Raw genomic sequence first — 27,745 nt, forward strand, 5'->3', positions numbered from 1 at the left:
GTGGAGTGTAAATTCCTGTTTTTATGGAGTGCAGACTTCGCGATCGCTAAAACGTTACTTCTGTATTGGGCTCATATGCCTCGTTTATCGCCCAATCGCTTTTGCCTTTGCTCCTCCCATTTCAAAGTAACGGAAGGACAGTTTTGTGGCAAAGGAATAATCTCCGGAACCGGCCGTTGTGACGTCACCCATGATCACAGTTGTTTCACCACGTGAAGCCACAAATGATCAGTTATCACATGAGTCATCAAAAGTGGTCGATATTCTTTCCCTCTGTTGGCTGTGCAACAGCACCTAAAAAGAGAAAGACTGAGGTTGAAAGGCACGGCCGGGATGACCAAACGGGGCGCAACAGCCGGTCAGGGGATATCATGGAACTGCGCGTGTGCTCGGTAGAGGTAACGATGTTTTTTTTTCTTTGTGTGTGTGTCTGTGTGCGTTTTCATCTTTTTTATGAGGAGGGAGATCTCGAATCAAACCAGATGGCCAGATGAGCCGTGACGTACCCTTTTACGCGGTACCGGCTTGGGTGCGCACAGTAAGCAGGTGGTGTTACTGTATCCATTATCGTCATTATATTATTATTATTATCGTATACAAGGACGTGTGCGGGAAAACTTAGGACGCATCTGCACACCTAATTCGTTGCCTACTTGTCGGGTGAATTTCCGACGGCGAACGAGGGAGAATTTATGGGAGGTAAATCTACATAAATGCCGTCGAAATTTAATCCGCGTAACAATATATATATATATGTAGCGATGAGACATGGGCTTCCGTACTAATATGCTGACTCACCTTACGTGTGAATCTGTGACGATAGAAGCGTTAAAAGAGACAAACACACACGACACAACATAGAGCACTATATTGAGCACTAGAGTGCTCTATGTTGTGTCGTCTGTATTTGTCTCTTTTAGCGCTTTTATCGTCACGGAAATGTACGAACAGGCCCAAATGGATGTTTTAATGTGGAAATCTACCCTAAAGGGGCATATGGCTGAATCCCGCAAGCACTTCGATGTGAAGCAACCTTTGCCAGCTTTGCATAGAACTCGGGAATATCAACGCCATCTTGGCAGGACAGGTAAACCGAAACCGAAACAATGGAGTTGTCTCGGCAGCAGGTGTCATGGTTTCATATGGAAGTGCTGCAGAGTTGTCGTCGTGGGTCGGCTTGGAGTTCGTTCTTGTGATATAGCGTGCGCTTTTTTCACACTCTGCCGCCACGGTCAGTGATATAACGAAACCGAAACCTTCGTGCCCTGACAACATGGCCGACAGCGAGAGAAAATTGACTTCAGCTTCCAGCTGCCATGTCCCATCGTCTCTTTTTATACCTCCATGATTACAACGGTTGTCTCGGCATTGTCTAGACTGTGGCATTAAAGGGCAAAAGAGCCCTTTAATGCCCTTTAAACTACAGCTACAATTACTCTTTGAAAGTATTTAATTACGCGAAAAGTAATTAATTACCGTAGCTTAATTACTTGTAACTAATTGCTTCAGAGCCCTGGTTTGCGTCTGCTACGCGTCCTGACGTTCTCGAAGTAGCACGTGACATATTAAAGCTCATTAATATGTGCGTCACGGAAGATCACTCGAACGACAGAGGGGCGAAAGAAGGTCGAGCTCGTACAGAAGCAGATGGTCGCACCTCACCGAATTCCTCACACGAATATCGCGAACACGTCACACTCTTCATATTCGCGGCTTTGTACCGTATAATTACAACCCACCTGGCATAAAATTACACCCAGCGTCATGTCACAGGCGTCTTCAAGTTAAGCTTCTATACATATTCATAAATGCGACGATTGTCCGCCACCTTGTATCTGCAACATCTGCAACCATGCCTTGTAGGACGAACATGCCCGAAGACAGTCATGCGTTGTAGGGATGGGATGCCGTCGATATTTTTCCCGCTCGCTCTGATCGTTGTTCGAAAAATATCAATACTATATCGAATATCGATAAATATGGAATACTATTTGAGTATTTTAATTGAGGGCGTACATTTATGCAGTTAAGCGGTTATATGCGAGGTTAAGCGGTCCCATATTCATAGCGTATATGATAAGCGCACCATATGAGAAAACAGATAGTAAGCATATACCTCATCGGTCACACTCAGTTGACTAAATATCTGTCGCTAGTTACTCCATCACACAACAACAAAAATCATCACAGATACGGATGTAGAAGAAGAATGGAAAAGGACATCGATAAATATATAGATACTTTGCCGAGCATCGACAAATATCGATATAAATACCGAAGCTTGTCGACATCGATATTTTATCGATATCTGAAACTGATACGAAACAGAGTATCTATAAACGTCGATTAAAACGTCGAATAAAGAATAGATCTGCATTTACCGTCACATTTTTAGTCGATGCTTTATAGCTGTCAAACCAAAGATAAGCATTCTCGCTGCTTGTCATGTTTCTGAAACCGTCGTCGTGAACGCCTTCAGATGACCTAAGATGAATGAACCTCGTGAACTAAACCTCCGTCTTGAGAAGATCCGAGCAATGAGCGAGACAGAAAAACAAACACACGACGACACCGTGTCGCCCATCGCATGAGACTTTTCTCAAGATGGAGTTGGTCCACCGGCTTGCCTGTAATTATATCTACGACATATTAGCTACGACCAGGGATGGGCATAAATACATTTTTTGAGTATTTAAATATAAATACAAAATACTTTGTTGACAGGGGTATTTAAATACTCTTCATAAATAGTTTTCAACATGAGTATTTAAATACAAAATATAAATACTGTATTTAAATACCGTAACTACTACCATAAATACTGTGAGGAAGGTGTCATCTGGAAATATAGAAATAATTATGATCATAAGGACAAATCAGCAAGAAAGAATATCATTTACTTGTTAGATTATCATGGCGATTTTAATATTAGAAATTTCTCGAAGACTGCTTCTTTTAGGCATCTTCTGTTCGGCCGTACAATCAGATTCGCAAAGGAGAACAGCATCTCCACAGGTGCCGATGAACAAATGCTTGTATTAAATTTGACGAAGATGCTTCGTAGAACAATGTAATCGGGTAGTCACGACCGTTGTCCGCAACAACAGTGAAAAACTCGCCATCTAAAATGGTTTGTCGCATGCGCATGCTAGCGCAAACCCGGCATAATTGCGCCCCAAACTCGCCCTTCTTCCCGAAAGGTCAAATGCGGGCAACTTTAAGATATGAGTCAGTGTATTCTGTATTTAAGAGTATTTATAAAGTATTTACAAGAATAAATACCCGGAAATTGGTATTTAAATATAATTATAAATACATTTTTCAAGTCTGTATTTAAATACAAAATAGAAATACATGTATTTATATTTTAAATAGTATTTTAATTACAATGTATTTAAATACTGCCCATCCCTGGCTACGACTAAATATTTATCCGATATTTATACGATATATTTCTCGATATTCAAAATTCCGATATTTTTTTGCACCTATAGTACTTTTGTCCAACGAGAGCCGTCAGACGGAGCCAACGGGGCGCTCGAAGCGAAACCGCATGGCAGGTGGCGTTTGGCGGAAACCAGCCGCGTGGAACAGGTTTGTTGTTGCGGTGCACAAGTCGCACGTGTTCCGCACGCTTCTGGTAGGAGAAGGGGCAGGTGTTCGTGGTGGTCTGTGGGGGAGGAGGAGGCTGCCCCCCTAAAAAGCAGCACGTATAGCGGTGTGTGCTTCCGAAGATAAATAACGTTGTATCCACACAGACATATATATATATACTCGCCATGGACACATGTGGTACCTGTCGAAAATGCTCGTATGTAGCGGGTCGTTCCCAATGTGATTTATGTGAGGAACATAGTGTGAAGTACGATATTGTTTTGTCACGTATGATCGAGTCTTGCTGTTTTTTTTTGTTTTTTTTTTTGGGGGGGGGGGGGGGGTTCTGCGTTTTTTTTTTTTTGAAATCGTGGGGCAAGAATCTGGTTTCGTTCCAAGAGCTGTAAAACCGGGTGATATCGGGTGTAAAAAAAAGAAAAAAGAGCAGATTTTCGGGAGGAAACGCTTTTCGCATTTCAGATGAACACGAGCAACTCTGCTGAATTCACGGCGGTTAGCTTTCTCCGATGCCCGTATATTGGTGACTGAATTTGCGCTTCAACTAGTTCGTATTCGTTTTTTTTTTTTTTTTTTTTAGTTTTATCCGAAGCAGCGATGATGCAAATCGGGACGTAAAAACAAGTTTTACCGTTTCTAACCCTGAAACACAAGGCCGTATCAATGAAGGATGGCATTACAACGTAATAACATTCCGCAGTTCTGTAATTGCTGTAATAACACTGTGTAGTTTTACTCTATAACCTCGGTGTAGTGCAAAGGGTTGCTGAGTTGAGCCTGCGTGAAAGAGGCACCCACCACTGGGATACATTTTCAAAAACACCATAGGACTTCGATGCCTATTTTGAAGGTGCTCATTCTGGCATTCCCCACTTGACCACCAGCAGTGGGGTAGGCTGGTAGGGTGTCGTCCCCGGCGATGAAACACCCCCATGCATCATGTCAAAAGAAAGTTGTTACACATTTTCCAAAACCCTTATAACTCAACAACAACAACTTTATTTCGACAATGATGCTTGGGGTGTTTGCATTAAAAAAAGGGGGGAAAAAAGTGAGAGAAAGAACTTTATTGAATGACGATGAGTTGGAAGTTTCATCACTAGAGGCGATATTCTGCCCCACAGCTGGCGGTTATGGATCGACATGTAACCCAACCAGTTGAAATACAGGAGTAAGAAATCGCAGACAACAAGAATTAGCCGAGGCAGGCTAGACACATGGACGACATACACGCACACATTCTTTCTCTCTGTCGTCGTCGTCGTCGTCGTCGTGTATGTATGTGTGTGTGTGTGTGTGGCGGTGACGACATAAACACGGACGCCTCCAACGCCCAAGAATCAAGGAATCAATGAATTGAGTCGTCTTAAGAAATCGTGATGGGAAAGAAAATCAGTGTTCTTTTTTTTTTTTTTTCACTCAGCTTCCCCGTATACAAGGCCTCACAAACAGAGCGCCTCTTCTGCGTCCCGACCCCCCCGAGGGATTTTGACCACCGAGCTGAAGGAGGCTACCCTCTTGAAGCAACGTTAGTCAATAAATAAAAAGCGTTTTATAAAAATATATAAAGCATTTGATAAAAATTTATAAAAATATATAAATGATTTTATAAGAATTAAAAGATAAAATTATAAAAAATATAAAAATCACGAGCATACGCTCCCCTGCGTGTGCTCGTACCTCAGTGCGTACCTACCTGCGTACCTCAGTGAGTCTAAAGTGCGTCTTGGTATAACCAAGCTCTGGACGTCACAGGCTTGGAAAAGTCCCTCCATGTGTTATCCACGGTTATGTAGGAAAAATCGCCCCCCTTCCCCCCCCCCAAAAAAAAAAGTCCCCCCAAGAGTAATTTTTCCACTTCCGGGCAAGGGTCAACGCGGTACGCGACTCGATTTGAGTTTCAGGCCCCCCCGTGCATTCTCCCGAATTTCACGTTCCATTCCTGCAGTCCCTCATCCATCTCTCTCACCTCTCATCCTTCGTTTAATCTGACGGAGGGAGGACACGCGGTCAGTAGTGCCGGAACAAGAAGCCGCAGTGGGCCAAGGCAGGGAACAGGAAGGAGGCAGTTTTCGCAGAAACGCGGATCAAGGTGGTGCTGGAGGCGAATCAACCACTGGTCTAGTAGTTGAGGGAGATTAGCTTCGGACGAACGGAGCAGTGCGTGATGGCGGGCGTTTAGCCACGGCTGATTTTGCTCGCTTCTTCTTCCGGAGTCCGCTTTTTTCCTTTTTTTTTTCCCGCGCATACCTGGTTTACGGTGTGGCATATAGAGGTATTTCTTGCGGCCGTGCGTGCAGACGGAAACGATTATGCGCGGAAGCCGGTGCTTATCATTTTGAAGACGGGTGATTCGTTTGAGGCGTCGTTGTGATTTGACAAGCTCGTAAAATACGCTCTTTGAGGAACGTAGATGGAGTCTGTAATCGCTGTTAGTGAATAAGAAAACCGGGAAAAATAGGAGAGTTTGAGTTATTGATTATAGAAGAAAAAAAAGGAATAGGAAAATAGCGATGGTACATAAATTGTGTTGCGCTCGCGTGGGCTACCACAGCCACGCTCGCGAGGAAGTTATATTTAACGTTTAATTTTGATATTCAGAATTGTCTGTGTGTTGAAGAGATTATGAATGGGAATTCGTAATGGGAGAGGCGATACATACGTGTCGCATCGTAGCGGCTCTTCAGCGAACCAAGCTCTGATGACGTCAAAACAAATCCGCGTCGGTAACACAAAAGACCGAAACATGTCCGGAGTGGGACCGACGAGCTCGCTCCGTTCTTGCGGTCTCCCCGCTAGTGCCCACTTCTGTCGTCCCTATACTGCGCCATCTAGTGAAGATGAATACAACCCTCTCCGGCGCCTCAAGGTCATGCGCATGCGTATAGGCCGTTGTGAAAAAAGGTCCATTACTAAGGGTCGAGCCACGTACAGTATATAGAAAGCTAGAAGAACCAAAGGCTCGCGAATACGAGAACTTTACCGTATGAAACATTCCTATAGCCAACCATATTCCCGAATGACATCGGTATTTCCTCTGATTTTTAGAATGTGGGATGCGTATGCGGCTCTTTGTGACATTCATGGTGACCCGAGTTCGAATACGGACGCCGTCTCTATACTGCATGTCCGGACCGTTTTCCGTGGGTTTTCCCTCAGAGGGGCACTAAAATGCATAAACAAGTTCACTTCAAATTACATTCCGCGCTATGTTGTCTTAGTACTTGTTATCATGATTCAGAACTTTGATTCCGTTACGAAGCTACGATCAAAAATATACCGGACTCTTTCTTGATTCGGCGCTAAGCAGTGAACGTCGCTTCAGCTCGTGCATCGGTGTTTTTAGTCCATGCTGCGCGTGCACGCACGTGCCACGCCAGCAAAAATTGCAATTGCAATTGCAAATTGAAAATGCAAAAGTGCGCATCATGCCGCGTGTACACGGAACACTACGATCGGACCTGTTCCAAATTCATATGCCCCAGGGACGGGCAGTATTTATATACATTGTAATTAAAATACTATTTAAAATATAAATACATGTATTCATATTTTGTATTTAAATACAGACTCAAAAAATGTATTTATAATTATATTTAGATACCAATTTTCGGGTATTTATTCTTGTAAATACTTTATAAATAGTCTTAAATACAGAATATACTGACTCATATCTTAACGTTGCCCTGCATTTGACCTTTCGGGAAGAAGGGCGAGTTTGGGGCGCAATTATGCCAGGTTTGCGCTAGCATGCGCATGCGACAAACCATTTTAGATGGCGAGTTTTTCACTGTTGTTGCGGACAACGGTCGTGACTACCCGATTACATTGTTCTACGAAGCATCTTCGTCAAATTTAATACAAGCATTTGTTCATCGGCACCTGTGGAGATGCTGTTCTCCTTTGCGAATCTGATTGTACGGTCGAACAGAAGATGCCTAAAAGAAGCAGTCTTCGAGGAATTTCTAATATTAAAATCGCCATGATAATCTAACAAATAAATGCTATTCTTCCTTGCTGACTTGTCCTTATGATCATCATTATTTCTGTAATTCAGGATGACATCTTCCTCACAGTATTTATGGTAGTAGTTACGGTATTTAAATACCGTATTTATATTTTGTATTTAAATACTCACGTTGAAAACTATTTATGAAGAGTATTTAAATGCCCCTGTCAACAAAGTATTTTGTATTTATATTTAAATACTCAAAAAAATTTCATCGCGTTTTTCTTCTAACCGCGGTAGCGTTGCGTGAACTAATTTTGATTTAATTGCACCGATTGAAACACGGACTTTCATTTGAGAGCAAGTTGTTTTTGCATTTTAGTGCCCCTTTAAAACAAATGTCGACACGGTTTTTCGTGAACCTCAGTATGGTCCCAGTTATGAGGAAGTATAGGAAGTGCTTGAAATGAAAGAACGTCATGGAGAAGATCGTGGTCAAACTTTTTATTTTGAATCAATACATTTTTGATTCGCAATCCGAGTGACAGACAACTACAGAAAATAGAATAAAGGGAGGGCATACATTGCTAGAGCACAATGACACACGGCGGATATGAGGAAATTCAAACGTGTGTTCATTATTTTTAAGTCACACTGCACACACACTTCGATCTCCGCACGTGTTGCCCATATAGTTGGCGCCTTCCTTCTGCGTACTCAGCGTGATTGAAACGCGAAACAACTTTCAAGAATAGGACGATTTGACAGCGTGCTCTACTTTTCTCACGCGATGTCCGCTTCCTACGGAGAAATGAATGTTGTTATATGCTCCATCCGTTTTTGATGGGCACTTACTGTAAAAATAATTTGATAACGCGGAAGTTTGGACACAATTGCAGGCATCGCACATTTCCGAGTGGTAGAGTTCCTGTTTGTGGCCGAAAGTATATACATGCACGACTGAAAATTGCGGCAGAATATGTAAAAAATAAATAAATAAATAAAATAAAAAATCGAGTCACGGGTGATGTGCAAGCGACACGTTGAGTTCAAGCAGCGAGTTGAAAGGAATAAAAAAGTACTCGGAGAACAAGGAGCAGTCAAAACTCTACTCTAGTCAATGAAAAAGTAACAAAATATTAATAATATAATAAATAATAATAAAAAATCATTTGTTGTCCCAATACATACGTAGCTTGTTCCATTAGATTAGACCAAACCACACACACAGAAGAAGAAGATACTTTGTTAGCCCTGACGGGGTCACGCTGGCTACTCCCATACTTGAATTGCACTTTAGTTACTTTAAAGAGACAGCCAAAAGAGCGCAGTCCTCGTGATATCCTGCACAGGCAAAACCGGGATGAACAAGTACGAATAATAAAAATACTAACAAATACAGGACAATAAATAATAATACGACGTAAACAACGAGAATCAGCCCAGGCAGGCTACAAACATGGACGACACAAACACGATTGTTTGATTTCATAAATAATATATTTTTGAATGCCACTATCAAGGCCTATAACGTTAATTGGAAAGGTTTCGAACGCCTTCAAAGCCCGGGATTCAGTTGTCTGCGGTTAAGTACCTCTTCCGTTGATCTTTCTTCTACTGTACAGGCTCGAAGACAGACCGCGCGAAATTCGAATAATGCCACGTTACAGCGCGTCGCAATAATGAACAGCGGAGCAGTCACGAGGCGAGTTTGCGCCCGGGACAGGGTAAACGTGAAGCGTTCCCCTCCTCCTCCTCCTCCTCCTCCTCCTCCCTCACTGCCGTCAGAAGCTCTGTAAACATAGAAAAGACAACGCTCATTTGCACTGCTGAGATCGTAAATTCAAATTCTCTGCATTCCCGCTTTATACTGTCCAACCAACCTGTTAGGGCCTGCCGTTCGGCGCCCTCTGTGGCGAGAACGCCCGGGGCGGCTGCCCCCCCCCCCCCTCCCCTGTCGGAACTGGTCTGATGGACAGTGGCGCTCTCAAGTGGCTGTTAGTTTTGCTGTTTTTCTTTTTTTCTATAGCTACATCAGATTGAAAAAAAAAAATGTTAGAGCGGCATAGATGTCGTTTTTGCGGTTGCATTATACGGTTAGGCGGACATCTTTTCGGTGAGAGTGTATGGCTACAAAGTGACTCATTACCTGTAATTCATTAACTCTTTAGTGAGGGAGACTTCGGGCAAAAGCGAGACAGCAGAATGGGAGGCAATCCTCGTTGAAATTCATTCCGCGTTGTAAAAGTTCTGAAACGCGCACGTGCGTTGAAATATTCATCGCCCAATTTTGCTATGCAAATGAGCCGAAACCGAAGCCGAGCCGGTGAGGAGCACAGGGAGGATCGACATGGCCCATTCCCCGTCGGAGGGCCACGTGACAAACCACGTGACACGATCGGCCCAATCGCGGACACCGAACGGCGGCTCCGGCGCTGAAAAGGAATGCGATACCAGGCTCCAACAGCTCCCCATAGAGCCCATAGTTTGAGATAATCCACACAACACTGGGCACACGACCAATGAGAGTGCAACGTTGTAGATATTATGCAATGCCAGTCGGCCAATCAGGAGCCTTAACTTTGGCTGAGCTTTCGGTCGGTTCTGGCTACCATCGACTTCTACCGGATTTCACTCCTACCGCCGTTACCCGATATTCAAAATAACTGAAGCTTCTTTTGGCTAAAAGAAATATTTATTTGACACAAAGCACTGATTCAAAGATCTGATACATGGGTGCACTGTGAATACAAAGTCCACTGCGTTGTTGACGCACTGTAACTAAGTTCGAACTTGAAGCAAAACGAACACAGCCCTCGAAATCCGATACGGCCCGAGCGTGTTCTTCACTCTCCAACTGTTCCAACTCACGAAGCATTCCAGTTCCGGAGTTGATAGACTGTTCGTGGGATAATAGCCGTGTCCAGAAACAGCACAACACACGTTGAATCACATCGCCGCATGAAGAAACCAGCGAACACTTCTACAAACTGTTCTGCCGATTGACATCACTGAAACACGGAACACAAGAGGACGCCGTGCCGGCAGATCTTATGATGAGTGTCTTCTTTCGTTGCTTGCAGAGCGGAAGGCACTTGTGTGGCACGTAATCGTAATCCTGTCTTTGTTGTCAGCCCTCAAAATCCAACGGCGCCCGAACGCGTTCTTCACTCTCCAACCAATCCAACCCACGAAGCATTCCAGTGCCGTAGTTGATAGACTGTACGTGGTATAATAGTCGTGTCCAGGAACAGCACAACAAGCGTAGAATCACAAACTGTTCTGCCGACTGACATCACAGAAACACCCAACACAAGACGACGGACGCCGGGCCGGCCGATGCGAGCTATTTCGAAACTATGCTGAAACTGTTGAAACGACCGCCGGACGCTGCACGCACATGCGCGCGTAGAAAATGCGATTTCAAAACATTGTCGACCAATCGGAGCGCGCACACAGTCTAGGCCAATGAGCTTGCAACGTTGTAGATTGGCGTAATGGTACATACTCTACAGCCGCATCCTCGGTTACCTGAGGAGGACTGGCGATACTCTGTACCCCTATTTGGTGACTCTAGAGCGTATGACGTCCGCCGACAAAGATTTATCTGGTTAGAACATAAGAACAGCAGGCAAGCAAGCCTGTGTGTGCGCTCCTGTGGCGTGGTTTTGGTTTTGGTTTGGTTTTCATTGGCATAGCGTAGAGTCACTAAATAAGCTACGCTTCAGAGTATCGACACTGAGCCGCCATGTTGTTTCCGATGACCTCCAGCGCCATCCATTTAGCGCTCTTCGAAGTGTTGTCTTCTTCCACTGCTGAACTTCACCTTCTTCTATTTCTACTGCCAAAATATAGGTGGGGCTGGAGGTCATCCGAAACAACATGGCGGCTCAGTGTCGATACTCTGAAGCGTAGCTTATTTAGTGACTCGTAGCTTCGTGAAGCGTAGCTTATTTAGTGACTCGTAGCTTCGTGAAGCGTAGCTTATTTAGTGACTCGTAGCTTCGTGAAGCGTAGCTTATTTAGTGACTCTAGCATAGCGCAATTCGGCGATGGACGTTTCACGGCTCGCGCTATCGTTCCGTTACCTCGTTTTTCTCTAAAATTCCCTAATTAAATAAGTAATTAATGAATTTTGAGTAATTAGTCATTCTGTGGTTACATACTCTCTTCGAGATGATGATGTCTGCGAGGCCGTAGAATCCACCTACACAAACGACATGTATGTTGCTCTCTAGCTTTTTTTTTGTAAGAAAATGTGTAACAGATGAAAAAGGAACACCCTGTACATACGGAGGCCCCGAACGCGGTTAGGAAGTGGACCGAACTAGAGGTGTTTCATTCAACTAACGTGGGGCACCCTGTGTGTGTGGACACTTCTACAGTTTACTGTCTAAACACGGAAGGCCCCAACTCGACGAGTAACATAACAACACGGAAAGCACCGGTATAGTGACATAATGCCAGTTAGCATTTTTTGTCGCTTCTGTTTCGCGTTTTCTTCTGTTTACACGGTGAATGAACTACTTGTAGAGGAAATATTTTTAACTGTGATTAATATATTGAAGTATAATTATTGTTTCGGTAATGTGATTTTCATATTGCGTGCTGACAAGATAAAATGGAATAAAACTAAGGAAAAAAACCAATTAATTGCAACGATACGTTTAGTCAAATGGAAAGCATAAATCCAGCTTGGCGAAGGCGTCATTCGTTGCAGACCAGTTTTCATTTCGATGGCTACCAAACACAAAATATAAGTTCATATCGGCTTACTGCAGCAATAGACGCGGACATAAGGAGTTAGAACATAAATGGCACAAAACATAAAAATTACCACATTATGTTCTAACTCCTTGTCAGCGTCTATTGCTGCAGTGAGCCGATATGAACTTGCACCAACTACCCCGCTTTGTCCCTCTTGTACAAAATATAAGGTAGCTTTGATTGAGGGTCGTTATCAGTCCTCTGTGTCTACATACTGTACTGGAATTACCCGAGGAACACACACACACACACTTGAAAACTACGTTTCCAATACGACCATAAAACCTCTTTGCGACCGAAACGATACGACCGGCCACCTGCGTTTCCAATCGACGAAAAATACATTACATCAAAACGACTTTGTAACCAACAGCTTATCATCCTCAATCGAGGTCACGCGCACGCCAGTCACGCGAGAGAGACAACTGGCACTAAACAACCCCCTCGGCTGAACAGATACCATCTCCTTTCAGTTACTAAACCTCCAGCGCGTGCCACCTGCTCGCTTCTCCGACAATAAACAAGAAAAGCGCATATCCACCACCAGCACCACGTGTGTTTGGACGCGAAATCCACCGCCGATTCCGACGCGAAAACTTCACAAAAGGTGCTCTCGAGCCCGTCCGTTGTTGCCAACTTCCCTTCCTCCTCTCGAAAGGCCAGCCAGCCAGCCTGTCTTCCGCCCTTCCATCTGCCACAGATGCTGGGTCTTCTCTTTTAAACGACGGCCAAGAAAATAAAATGAGAACGAACAAAAAAATGCCTCCTCAGTCGATAGAAAACCGATGAAGCAGAACACCTGCCCCAGAAGATAACAGTTTGGAGATCGCGCCTTCAGTTGTGTGGTAGGTTCGACTGAGTGCGTGCTGTCTTCTGCTTCGTATGGTTGCCTTCTTGGATGCGTACGGCCACTGCTCTTGCTGTGCGGTGTCGTCTGCGAGGTGTCGTCTGCGTGGTGTCGTCTGCATGGTGTCATCTGCGTACGACGGAGCGATATACATGCTTTCTGACGATTTTTCCACAGTGCACTCGGAGTCTTTTCGTCGAACTTTTCTGTGAGTGTCTGCAACGTGAAGCATACGCAGACGGAACGCCCTCCGAAAATCAGTTTCGGTTTCGTGCTGGCACGCACTTGACAGCTTTCGTGTGCATCAACCGCGAAGGATACGTGTGGTTCTACGATTTGGCTGCAACGAAATCATCATGTTATGGAACGTATTCTTGCCTGTGGCAGCAACGAAGGTTACAGGACCTGTTATACTCCGCATGTTTGTAAGTCTATTTGTTTGGAGTCTAGCTTTTATTGTATTTTTCTATAATAGTATTGTCGCAAAAAAGTATAACTTGCAGCCTAATTGAGAGGAAAATCTATCGAAGTTTTGATGTATTATTATGTCCTCTGAACTTTCTGGCAAAGAACTAGTGGGAAAATTAGTTTGGCACAGCTGTACCGTAAAGCAGAGTATAGAAGCTCATTTTTTGTAAGTGTCACGAATGAAACTACCAACAAACGCCTTCACACTTTTCCATCTCTCGCTTATTTTGATTGCGCTACGAGGAAGTAAGGTGACATCTAATGGATAAATGCCCACACCCATGAAAGCCTTCGCTTTCGTTTTTTCTTCGTCTTGAACACTGAAAAAACGGGGTCTTGAAGCATATTCCATGATCCGGTGCTGCATACCGTCCTCGTGTTAAGTTGTCAACTGTCGGCTTCACTTCAGTTTTCACTCCCTATGTCTGCTCCTGCAGTTCACCTCGTCAGATTACATTTCATGACTTCCGCTTGCTAGTTTGTGAAAAATCGTCTGTATATCACACTATTGCGCGGTGACTACGTCACACGAAACCCTCTCGCATCAACATCATTTCAAAAGAACAAGGCCTGAACTCTATTCATATTCCCATAATCCTATAAATAGTCCCTCCAATGACAGCCACGCTTCCGGGGGTCGTAGCCATGGAGATGAGCCACTATCAGCCGTATGGGCAGCCACTCGTAGCCGCAGTCGTTCTGTGTTTGCAGTCGTCTGCGACGATCGGCTGAAGCAGACGACATCGCTACACTTTTTGTCTCGTCTGTGTAACGAAGGATGGAGAGGGGGTATCGAGCAGCTGTGTAAACGCTGTAAACGCCTCTCACTCCTTCGCCACATGCGTCGTCGCAACATAGAGAGTTGCGATGTCGTCTGCTTCAGTCAGTCTCAGCAGACGATTTTAAAACACAGGCTCTCTGTGGCTTCCAGTGGCTGCCCATGTGGCTGGTGGCGGCTTGTCCCCTTAGCTCTAGGCTTAACTCTAGGTGGCGTTGGCTTTGCAGAAAAGAACGGCGCCAAGCCACCATTTTGTCTCTAGAAGTGTACAACTAAGTGTCAAGTGTACAACTTTGTCAGCACAGCGCAGGCCGTGCCTTGGAGACAAAATGGCGGATATCGTAGCTGACGACGCGGTTATCTTCACCCTACACTCTAAAAAGAGAACTTCACAACACAACACACTTGCCAATTATGCATCGTCTCGAATGGCATCGTTCGCTCCCTTGAGTTGTTGACCTTTGTGACACTTATTTAGTTGTGGTAATTATCACAAAAAAAAAAAAAAAAGCGTACATCCCGCATTTTTGTCACAAATCAGGTGTGACAGCGGTGCCATTCTATTATACAATGGTTATGCTGTCCTTCGTCATATCACCGGGTTCTGATCTCTTTCAAGAGTGCAGGGCGAAGGCTGTGCCCGCAAACCGTAATAGGCCTTCAGTAGCACACCCGCCCCCAGTTTTGTTCGCGGTCACCACACTTGTAACGGTCACGTCCGTTATGCGCGTGGGAGAGGAAAACAACAACAAGAACGTCGACGTCCGCGCCGTATAACAACCGCGTCACACGGAGACGAAGACAAAGGGTGATTATGGGTTGGGTTTCGTGTGGGATGGTTTCGTTGTCCACCGAAGTGCATCATTAAGACGGCTTTTTGGACGTGACCGCGAGCAAGGGCAGCATGCAGCTGCGCAGAGAAGGGTTGAATTCAGGTCTGCCTGGAGTGGTGCCGCGTTTTTCGGCTGTTGCTTATCACCGTGGCTGCCGGATGCATTACGAGGTTGCTGCCCTTGAGATGGCCGTACGAAGCCAAGTTCACTTTGCTCCACTTATCACGTTTCCGACCGGCGCTGGCATAGCACGATAATAATGTACGGGCTGGTTCCGTTGCCGTGAAGGGGGTTATATATCGACAGGGTATAGGACGCATTAATCGTGGCCGTGTTGCATATACGTACGTGACAGCGTGAATTGCGATATTGTAACCATTCCTTTGTGTTTCCTGCAAGAGAATGGTGTGGTTGTCAAGCACGTTATTACGTGTGTAGCAATAATATTGCAAATACAGGCGTGGGGGAAAAAAAGATGGCCGCTTGCGACATATCTCTTTCAGAGGACACATCCTCACGCCTTTGTTGCTGTAATATCCGCTGAAGGAAGGTTAACCAAATGGTTTTAGTTGTACTATGGTCCTTCATAAGTCAAAAGCTGCGTGGAAAGTGTACATACGTACCGTATTTTCCGGTGTATAACGCGCACCCCTAAAAACGGCCGAATTTGAAAAAAAAAAAAAGTTCCATGTATAACGCACACCGGTGCATAACGCCCACCGCAATGTTATTACAAGCTTCTGTACTGCCACCACTATACACAATAAACCGAGGCGGTGTGTATACGCATACGCTTTATTCGCGTCCCTTCTCAATCACGCCAGCCTTCTGAAATGAATCCAGGATTATTGACTGCTCAATATAGCGTCCTTAAGCAGGATCATTAATTTTTATTAAGTCCAGCGCCCTTTCGCCGGCTTTGTAAACTGACCCTAAGAGATTTGTGAGAAACTCACAGCACACCCCAGAAGAGGCTAGAATTTGTTCCACACCGACCAGAAAAGGAAATCTGTAGGAAAATATTTCTGTGTATATAACGCGCACCGTTAGATAACGCCCAGGACCTCTTCAGAGCACTTTTTTACTGTATAACGTGCGCGTTATACGCCGGAAAATACGGTACTTTTCCTAACGTACATATTGAAATGTGCCAGAAAGTATTTCAGTGTCTGCATTTTGGAAGTGTAATAATATCGGGGGAATAATACTTTTAGCTCAGTAACGTTGAGTGAAATGTCGATACGTTATCGACGCGTGTCGATATTATATCTCTGTCTGTCCATATCTGCGTGAACATAGAGCTTTCCGAATTGAATAGAGTTTCTAATAATTAGAGTTTAGAGTGAACGGAGAGCTTCTAACAGACTAAATGCTCCCTATTATATGGATATATTTAAAACCTCCGATTACCGTAGTGAAAAAATATCGTTATCGTTCTCTTTTTATCGTCGACCAGACGAATTCTGTCGTGAAGCATTCCACGGCCGACGTGCTAAGTGCGCTTCCACGTTGACTTCGCTGTGCTGGCGGATCTAACCACATTTTATGACACTCTTTACCCAGTGTGAAAGTGACGCGTCGACAGACCAAGATATTAGCGCAGACTACGAAGTGATATATGTTCCAGCGCTGTCCCAAACCGTTGTTGACATCGCCCACTAGAAGCTAGTGCTTCCTTTCCTTTTTTTTTTCTTTTTTCTTTTTGTCGGCGCTTGAAAAAGTGCGTCCTTTTTGCAAACCTGAACTTCTGCCACATACATCACGGCAACAGCGGGCACTTTCCTGTGCGCGTGCGTAGTAGAGCATCGATTGAGACCATCCGCTGCTGTAGGAAGTGTGGACCACTCTAAATTTCGCAGTCGTGATTTATGTTGTTGAGTGGGGATTATTAATACGGCCATTAGAAGGCTGATTCAAAATTGTTTTTGGTACAGGTGGAAAGGATATAGTAGAGTGCATAAATCGAGCCGAAAGTATGACAGTGAGTGGCCTTTCCCTCGTCAGAAACACTTCTTTCTGTTCTTCTTTGTGAGATGAACCTAGTTAAAGGAAGAAGGAAACAAACGTCCTTTGGTCATCCGAACCGTCACGTGGACATATCCCGACGCTGAAAGAAGTAGAATGAAAAAGGGACGGAACCCCAACCCAGCGCCAACGCCACCTCGATACAGAAGGCCTGCTTATTGCCCCCTCTCCCCCTTCGCTACGTGGACATATAAAGTCAGAATTCGTCTGCTACTGCGAATCGCCGTTCTGCGAATTCAAGAACTCGCAAATGATTGCAGCTACCTTGGAACTTGTACACCTGAATATGTAGACATGAAGTGCAAGACACTTTCCAGAAAAACAGTTTTTGAGAAAGATATGGGACCGTTTCGCTCCTTATTTCCAAGTTTTCCCTTTTAGTACGCGGGGACGTTCGATCGCTACTCGCAGACGACGGTTGTTCGTCTTCATGGCCACGACCGTTGAAAGCACGTTCGTGATTGGCTATCGCCGCTGAAAACACGATCCTGATTGGCTGACTCTTAGTTGTTACGTCACGTCGACGAGTAAGCAGGCTTTCTCTATCTAGGTGGTGTTGAGCGAGCGGGCCACGTGATACCGCTCTGACGTCACGCAGCTCCTGGTCCGGAAAGGGATGAGATGTGGAGAGGGGGGTCAAAGCGAGCGCATCACGTGATACCATCCTGTGATACGGCACACCATTAGCTTGACTTCACTGATTTGTAGAAGCTAGGCATTCTGGATTAAAAAAAAAGACAAAGAAAGAATCACAGCCTATCACGCCGTTTCAATTAGTATGCATCCACAAGTAGGGCCCGCATCCGCGTCGGCATCCTGTTCCTTACCCGAACGGTGTGCCGACTTCTGGAGGGGTATACCCTTTTATGCATCCCTGGGGACAGAAATTGATGAGGTGTCAGCATCATAGATAGACCATAATCCCATTTTATGGTTTCAGTGTGTTCACTTTTATGTACAACTATCTTCTGCCCTCTGGTGGTAATAAACGGCGACTGCCCGGAAGCGAGGCACAACATGCTCTGCGTGAGAAGGTGCAGTGCATCATACCGGATCCATTGCAGGGGTCATCGTCATGGCCTTGCCAAGACAAATAGCTCCCTCTCGTAAACGTTTTCTTCATCTCCGGCGTCGTGTAGTGCGGCGCTATCTACTTTTTCTTTTCTTTTCTTTCTAATCGAGTTTATGCGAGAAGACTTCCAGATGGGAACTTCGGAGTGGGCCTCGCAGCGCGTCTTCTGCTACACTCCATCTGCTCACTTTGTTGCAAACGCGAGGAAATAAAAATGAAATGCGCGCGAATAAAAAATGCGTGCAAATATAAAGTCGTAGAGCCTGAAACGACGTAATGTTCAATCGGAAGGAGCAAACAACCCATTCCGCATTCAAAAGAAGTGCGCTCCTTTGCTGTCGTCTGCTGTAAAACTGTTCGCAGACGACATCCACGATCCCCACAGGCCACGATGGCAGACGACGACACGATCAGAATGTCGCCAAGATAGAAAGATATTCTAGTGGCGCTGGTACGCGAAGCATCGTTCTATCTCTTTTGTGTATGTGTGTATATTTTTTAGCTGCGATATTTCGCAGACGATGAACTCTGCGATGACGCCTATAAGTAATGACTTGCTCCGTTGGTATAAATGATGCCTGTTTCAAGATGGCGACGCGAGGAGTACGGGAACAAGTGCGTCCATTTTAAAGTGCGCGGGAAGTCCCGCGTTTATGAAAAGGGGGAGGTGACGAGGGGTAGGAATGGAACGTGACATTGAGCCGGGGGACAAGTTCTCAAAGGAATTTTTGTCAGTGAAGGGAGACAACGGGTATGTGTATGACGCTGAATAGGTGTTGGGTTCCATCGATGACAGTCAGCTGGATTGTGTTTGGAGCGAAGGCGTCACCGATGTCTCTGGTTTGTTTCTGCGCTGGCCGTTTTGTCGGGCCGGGGTGTGTGGTGCCTGTGGTTGGTGACAATGGAGTTCTGTAGGGTGTTTAGATCTGTTTGCGTCATAGTTGCCGGACAGACCATAGTTCGCCCATTTGTAAATTACGATAAACGGAAATAAATTGATATGCGATTAAATATTAATTTCATCTATTGGTAAATTGTGCTCTCTCTGTTTCTTTTTTTTTGTTTGTTTGTTTGTTTTCTCAGGTAGCTACAAGGAACATGTACCTATGCTAGGCTACCACGACACGTCGCCATTTTTTTTATTTTTTCGCTTCGTAACTATATCATTTCATACGCGAAAGACACTTCAAGAGTACTTGCATCAGAAGACTTTTGGATACTTGACATTGTAATTTTCTGCCATACTTTCCAAACAGCGCATAATCTTGAGCCAATATTTATATGGAAATTGACAATACGCGTCCAATGTTATGCCAGTATTGCCGATGTCCAGCCAATATTGAGCTGCTTAAGTTTAAAACTCATCCGGTCCTCGCGTTACTTCATTTACTTCTAAAAACCACATTCTTAAATCTCACACTTGTTATTCCTTGTTTGCGCCGCGAAGCGACTGTGGCTGTGAGCTTCGTCCAGACCTGTACGGACGGAGAGAGGTTAGTATGCGTCCTGGGCCGACTTCAGGGGGAATTGTGCCGACATCCGCTTGGAAAGTATCCCGGAAAACTGGCGGGAAAAACCTCAGAGATCACAGCTGGTTGTAGCTACCAGGGACGAACAGCCCCATGCAGCTGGTAAAAGAAATCTCGCTCGTAAAAGTCGTGCTTGAAGCGGTGTTCCTGATTGTGGATCCGCGTGTCCCAATCAGCCGCACAGCCCGCCCGTAATTTCCTGGTGTTTTCCCTGGTATTTCCTCCAATTGCGCGAGAAAGAAATGCTCTCATTCCGAAGAGTCGACGCGAAAGGCTGCGTACGGATTTTCTATGTACACTCTAAGAAGAAAAAAAAAAAGGAGTAATTTTACTCCTTTTGGGTACTAAATCATTGCATTACCACAAAAACAAATTCCAGGTACATAATTCGCAGGTACACAATTCGTGCGCACGCATGAAAATACTTTGAATCAAACCGTCAACAGTGATATATCGAGTGATATAAAATCTCGCGACGTATACAAAGGGCACAGATTGCGAAGAAAAAAGCGCTAACTGTTTCTTACTCTGCAGGGGGTGGAAAGTTTCTAAGTTCGCTGAGTTATACACGCCTTACGCCATCAAATTGACCAAGAGCACATATCTACGCAGACTGTTGCATTCGAAAAGACCATTCGCGAAGATCAGTGATAATTTCAAGTCCTGGGGAGTAAATGTCGGGATTAGGGGACTAAAATGGGGAGTAATTGGCAGTCTAGGGGACTAGAAGCTGCAGTTACTCCCCATTTCACTCCTTTTTTTCCCCCCTTAGTGTACGGCTCGCTTCGAAGTTAACTAGAAACGGCACTCCAGCCTGTGAAGCGGGAAGGGAACCTAGCAGAGAACGATGCCTTCGTAACGCGAGTCGCCCCCCTCTAACTGTGAGTACGTGACTAAAACACGCTCCGCCGTTAGTTCTACTAAGCACCGCCAGGGTCCGCAGGCTGAAGTGGTGTTTAATTTTTCTCTAATGCGAGCTGTACAAAGAGCGATGCAAAACAATAACAACAACAACAACAACAACTTTATTTAATGATGGTGAATGGGGTAGTTTCATCGCCAAGAGCAGTGCACTTTTGTACACCGCTGTGCTATATGAAACAACGAATGAGGGCAGTTAAACGACTTTAAAACGGAGTCGCCACTAAGCAATTAACCAAATTGCATTAATTAGCGTTTTAAATAACAAAGCTGTGCAAAAAGCATCGCAGGCAGAACTTTTATTTGCATTTAAATGGAACAGTTTGGTACTTTGGGCCTCTGGTGCAGGTTGGTGCGTTCATAACGCAGGAACAAAGCACAGAGTGCAGTTGCGCGCGAAATAATTGCTTTTTTATCTGTCTTTAAAAAAACAAACATCTTTATCAAATAAAACGTCTCTGTTTCTAGTGCGCTAGCACCGCATGCAATCCAGAAGTGGAACTCCAGGACAGTTGGCGCACGTTTAAAAATGAGTTTTTCTTTTCAGCTAAAACCACTGTAGTAAGGAGGGGTATTTAAAAGTGGAATGGGGCACTCATGACATGCACTTTCTGTTCCTCGCAGAAGAGAAGAAAAAAAAAAAAAAGCATGTGACGTTGACTACAAATTTTGGGGTTCCAACTCGAGAAATAAATTTACTTCAGTTAAAATTTGACCCAAAAATTACTCGGTGTATGTGGCAAAAGTGCCCTGCAAATAATAAATGTCATTGATCGCATATTTATCTGCAGTGTGCTGCTTTTTCTTGTTTCCAAATAAGATTTTTATTGCATAGTTACTCGGAGGTGGAGCCTATTTTGTGCCATTATGCACGTGCATAAAATATGCTCCGCCTCCCGTTTTATACCCCGCCTCCGATTAACACATATGCGCTGTAAAAGCGGAACTCCAGCGCACAACACTGAAGCGTTATCTGCGTGAAGTTCTGCTTTGAGAGTGTAATTTGTCTGCTCATTTATGACGTCTTGACGCGACCGGAAGCAGCCCGATACCGGATATCAAGTGGGCCGTTTCCGGTCGCCGCCACCTGACGCCGTTAATTTAAATCTTCGCGAGTTTATCTTTTTTTTTTTTTTTCTCGTTGAATTTGCGTCGCGTACAACACGTCCGAATCTTGTTTCTTCTTTTTGCTTTTTGAGTGCGTCCAACGATATCGCTTGAATAATAGTGCCTTCTTTATGCATCTCTGCAGAGTGGCGCTCGACAGAACGAAATGATATGCCGCCCAGTACACTGTGGTGGTACATCCGTTTCCTGGGCACGTGCTCAGGATGCGTTTTGATAAGTTAGCCGCTTTAATATTCCGATAGATCACGCGTACGTCAGCCGTATACGTCGAAGGAGTGGAGCCTCGTCTGGAATAAATAAGGCACGCTTAATGCTCACTCCGCTCTAACAAAGCGACCCCATTGCAGACCACCGTCGAGTGATTGAATCCGCCATATTGGGACCCAATGTTGACAGACGAGAATCGGTGAAACCCGGCAGTATTGGCGAAAGCAATCTGAGTATAATACGTTTTATGTTCATTGCTTCTTCGGCCAATCACTGCCGTTTTAATCTCAAAGTCATAAGGGGCTGGAGCAACAATACCGTTTGCATGTCATGCTTCGTAAAACGAGCAGTAACATAAATATCGTAAGGAACAAGAGAGAAACTCATGTTCTGAGGCTGGAACAACATAGAAGGGACAGACACAAACAAGGCCTCGTTCGATCCCTACAGCTGGCTAACCTTTTCAGTGACTTTCACCTTTCATCGTAAGGAAGTTTAGTCTATACGCAAGCCCTGATACGAATTGGAGGCTTAGCAAAAATTAAGCTTACAACGTTTTATTATATACTATTTTCATGATTTATCGACAAATAATTTAACTAAATGGCAACCTTTATATGAATTCTTAGCGGGTAATTATGTCTTTCGTCGTGGAAGTTTTGAGCATTTTCACTATATTAAATAATGGTGGTTCAATTACAAACCTCGTACATTAATTTTGAACGTCTTGAATACGTAATGTTCAAGTGTGAAGGACAACGAAGTGTGAAAATAAATTGAAATAAAAATTATTGGGCATCAGACACCGACAATAGGGAGGCAACACACAAACTGTGTTTTGCTAATCGTATACTGTAACGTCACGTACCGTGTCGTTGTTACAGCAACACTTTGATCCAGAGAGAGACATACCGCAGGGATACCGTACCGTAAAGCTATACCGTAAAATACTCTAGGCGCGATGTCATAAAACGAAATCATTCGGCAAGGTAAGCCCTCAGGACTCCAACGTCCCAAATTCTTATCCCATTCAACTCTCGTGGTTTTTAGAAAATCCAAATTGCAAAAAAAAAGAGAGAAAAAAAAAACTGGCAACACTGTGCCCAAGTAGACACCAACATTGCATTACCCGTCAAGCACGGTTTGCAGTCAGTAGCGTGTTCGCCTTCTGATCCCGAGATCGCGGGTTCGAATCCGGCCGAGGACGCCAGCAACTTGGTGGCAGGGTACAAGTTGCTTAGACACGCCGTCTTCCGCGAGGGACGTTAAATACGGGGTGCCGTGTGATGAGCTTTCATCGCACGTTAAAGAACCCTCAGGTGGGCAAAAGCAATCCACAGACCGACCGCTGTGGCGTCGCTCATGATCTCAGTTGTCTCGCGACGTAAACCCCCAATTATTATTATTAAAAATTAGTCAAGCACGGTTGCAAAAATACATCACCTGCGTATAACACTGGAGTTGAAACAACGACAACAACAACTATATTACAAGATGATGAATGAGGAGTTTCATCGCCAGGGGCGATGCTCTACCCCATTGCTGGTGGTGATGCGGGGAATGAAATAATGAGCCCCTTCACAATATGGATCGAAGTCCTATGGTACCCAGAAAGGTGAAAAGAGCATTGAGGGCAGCGAGCGTTGGTGGGTTGGATGTGGCCAGGGACCGAGCAATTTTGTGGGAGAGAGGGGGGCGAGAGTCTAGCTCATTAAGGGCGCTGGCGTTGAAACAAAAATTGCAACAATAACAAAACGCTAGATACAATGAGCGTCGGTGGTGCCCGCTAAAATGAACGTTTTTCGCAACACTAGGCGTCGCCCCGACGGTTTTTACGCCATTTTGAAAACTCTTTGGAGCAACGCACCACGTGTGCTGTGCTACATGGGGCCCCGCTGCAGCGTTGAGTCGCCTCGTGTTTTCCTTTTTGTTGACCCTAAAATTGTATAACTAACGACCCCCTCGACGACTAACGTTGTATAGTTCCTTGAAACTTCTGCTGCGCGAGTCCAACTTCCTTCCTCCTTCTTGAGTATGTTGCTCTTTTTCTCCTACAAAGCGAACGTATCTCACTTTCTACCCGGAGAACGAAACTAAGAAGAAATGAGAAACAGGAACGCAGACAAAGCAGGGCTTCACTGACCGCCATCAACGCTGGCGATGAAATTCTTCATCGTTCATATAAAGCTGTTCTTGTTGGGTCTTCACTGCATAATACGCTAAAATCACCTCAGCGTTCAGAATGGTGTCTCCTGATTGCATCACGAAGAATAGGCCATTTTTTTAAACGCGCCTCAAGTAACTTTCTCTCTCTCTTTTTTTTTTTTTTTTTTTGTTTAGAAAGGCGGAGCGCTTTGCAAGTGGAAACGAATTGAATGTTATTAGCAGTCGTGTATTGTAGTCGACAACATTTTTTTTTCAGCCGTGCCTAATTAATTAATTAAGAAAGCGGTACAGGGCTTTCTGCAACTTACCAATTGATAGCTCGACCATTTAACATTATTTTCAAAGTTAGCTAATGTTAATGTTACCTAACTAATTAGACGCAACGAAATGATACCGACGACTATACGATGCACGAGTCGGAATGCTCATTGACCCCCACCCCTTCCTATGCTGTCCTCTCTCCATCTGTCCACATCTCTACGTCACTCATAGGCACAGGTGCTTCGCGGCACTAAAACGGAACAAACAAAGAAAAAAGTTCGTTGGCCTTGAATGTGTCACGCAGTAACGCGATGTTTATCGACTGGTAGACGTTGAGACGAACGCACTGTCTTTCCGCCGGTAGATCTCCCATATATGTATATATATATATATATATATATATATATATATGCGATACATCTTGACAGCATCGTAGGTATTGCACGGAGTAAAGGGAGCTCGGTGATGGGAGACGATGAGCGTGACCAGCCGTTGGCCCAAATGCGTCGACCTTGTGTCACTTTCCGCCATATCCTTGGCGATGCGCTTTGATTATTTCCGGAGCTTCGGCGTGTCAGCAGCTGGTCTGGCGTGTCCGGCCGCCTGCACGCACGCTTCTCCACACCAGTCGGGTGTGTGTGTGTGTGCCTTATTGGCCTAGATCTTGCGAGGCACTCCCTCCAACTTCTCCCGCAATCTGGCGGAAACGAAGCCAGAAGAGATGGGCATAGAAAAAAAAAAGGTACCAACGAGGTGGACGTGATTTGCATCCGTAACGAGAAGTTAGACTCGCGAAATTCTCGTTAAGCATTTTGCGTCCGAGCTTCGTTTCGAGAAAGCTGTTCGTGTCCCTGCCGTCTCGTTTTTTTTAAAGTTTTTTTTTCTTTCTCCAAGTTTTCGAATAGTGTGCGTGTGCATAGGGGGGACCCAAAGCGCAAGCGCTAAAATTCGCGCTCGGGTTTTGGAATAGGGTTTTCATAATACAGTGTGTGGTGCGCTTATAGCACGGCTGCGGCGAACAACGCAGACCTACGAGGAGAAACCATTTGTCGTCTGCGAACGACTGAAAAGCTGTTTGCAGACGACGCGCTCACGCGGATTCCCACCGGCTGCGAGAGCGGCGCGAGCCAGCTTTAAGGCCCACGCTAGTTACGAAAAATAACGTGCACACCCAATACCTGAAGCGCAGTTTGTGTTCTGTGAGCTTCATCTGGCTATCCTAAAAACTGCGCTATTCTGTTTTTATTCCTCAGGATCAATTAAAACAACAACAACAAAGTACAAGCAATTGTCAGACAATCAAACTAAGTGATTGCGGTTCAGAAATGTTGTGATACTCTATCAAGAAAGAAAACAAGCCAGCTTCCAGTCTACATGGAACATTTATGTGATGATGTGAAATGTCATCGCTCGAATATCCTTATCTTTGACACAAAATCACGTTCTCGTAAGGCAGTAAAGTAATTGACCATCACCACTACACGTTCGATCGCAGTTCGATCTTAACTGAGCTATGCCTTAATCCGTATTAGCAAACATATGAAACACGTCACGCCTGCTGTGCGCATCGATCAACACTACGTCTGAAGTACTGCGCACAAAAATTGTTTCCTGGCACTTCTGAGAAGTTCTGATTGAATCTGCATTCAGGAATTCACAAATGCAACGTTACCCCGAAGGGGAGATTTCGTCTTCCCTGAAATGCGTCTAAGACCGCTTCCGCGAACGTAATGCCGCAAATCCCTCCCAGGTGTTCTCTCATCCGAACGCGACACCTCGCGGAAGAAAGAACAGGTGAAAGTGACTGCAGAGACGACGAGATAAATGCCCTTCGGATTAGTACGGAATTTTGGCAGTGACATCAAGAGGGAGAAGATGAAATGGCAAAAGGAAAGAAGGCATTGTAACCGGAAATTGGCTGATCGCGAGCAGCTCTTGGACCTCCGAGGAAAAGGGGAGCCGTACATCGACTGTCACTCCGTTTCCATTAATTTATTTCCTGTAGCGAGGACGGAGTCATCCTCCGGTACTGTGCGCGCATATATAACGTATCCAATTCCGCGTGTCACATTAAGCGCTTCAATCTCACTTGATCGAAGCTGGAAGACAAATTCATCCCCGTCCGAGACTTGTATCTCTCTGATATGAGTCACCAGGTTTTTCCCCCCAACCATAGATTTTCTATGGAGCGCGCGCTCTCGCGCGCCGATCGTCTGCTGCTTTCCGGTGCTCCCTCCCCCACATGTGTGAATGGGACTCTCCCACTCTCAAGCTGAGTTCTCTCATGCTGCGCCCTCTTGGGTTCGCTTCGGAGTTACTGTGGTTACTCGTTTTCGTTCCCGCACGTCTGGCGAAGCGGGCTGGCGGTTTTTGTTGCTTGTGTGTGGTGGGGGTCCGTCGAAGTTTCCCTGAATGAAAAGTTGCGAAAATATTCCTCCTTTAAATTGGTGTGTAGTGTGTAACAGTGTGATGTGAATTTTCGTAGCTCGTTGACAAGCAGCGTGTGTGACAGTTGCCCGTTGTTTTGAGAAGAATGACCCGAAAGCTTCGGTCTTCGTCTTCCGCCTAGTGGGAGGCCTTGGAGTACAGTGTGTGTGTGTGTGCCTGTGTGTGCTTTATGTTTGACCCCCTGCAGCGTGTTCAGTGAAGAACGTCGGCGTTTGTCAGTGCACGATTATGTAATTTGTTCGGAAGCAACAAACTTCGACATTCGATGTTCCGTGGTGTGCCGATGATGGGTTACTCCTACGATCTCGGCCCGTCTTGTCTGGCCAGTGTCGACGGGCTTCGGCGACATCGAGGTTAAGCTTTTCGGGCGGGAAATTACATTCATCACGAGCGCAGCGGTGGACTGTAGTTGAAGAGGGGCGCCGCCGAACTCGACTTCGATTTTGCAGAGTCCAGCACCGGGTTGACTATGGAAGACGAGAGTGACCACGGAATCGAAGTGGATGAGGATGAGGATGACTACGTGAGTGAGGGGGTTGTAGATCTCTTTGGGCGTGGTGCGGGTTTTCCCTGGAGCGCGTTGTTTGCGGTTGAAAATTGGACTGGGCGCTTTTCGGAGTGGTTAGAAGTTTTTGTCTGATTTTACTGGTCGCATAGAGCTCTTCTCTACAACACGCTGAGCATATACACGGCTGTACGGAGCTCATCCTCGTGGAACGGACGGGAAGAGAAAT

The 27,745-nt window shown here is 45.2% G+C and overlaps 1 protein-coding gene across 5 annotated transcripts in view; it reads left to right on the plus strand.

Annotated features, from left to right (window-relative positions):
* Positions 1-27,745, plus strand: part of LOC135366510 (ras-associated and pleckstrin homology domains-containing protein 1-like) — a 163,414-nt gene that overhangs the window by 62,908 nt on the left and 72,761 nt on the right. The window contains exon 1 of one of the 5 annotated variants that reach the window (XM_064599228.1): positions 13,207-13,600. The exons of the other annotated variants lie outside the window; for them this stretch is intronic. Coding sequence (XP_064455298.1) covers positions 13,532-13,600 — 69 coding nt within the window. The 5' untranslated portion in view covers positions 13,207-13,531. Of the gene's footprint in view, positions 1-13,206; positions 13,601-27,745 lie in introns of those variants that run through there. 5 annotated transcript variants of the gene reach the window in all.

This window comes from Ornithodoros turicata, chromosome 8 (assembly GCF_037126465.1).
Source record: "Ornithodoros turicata isolate Travis chromosome 8, ASM3712646v1, whole genome shotgun sequence".
Lineage (NCBI taxonomy): Eukaryota > Metazoa > Arthropoda > Arachnida > Ixodida > Argasidae > Ornithodoros > Ornithodoros turicata.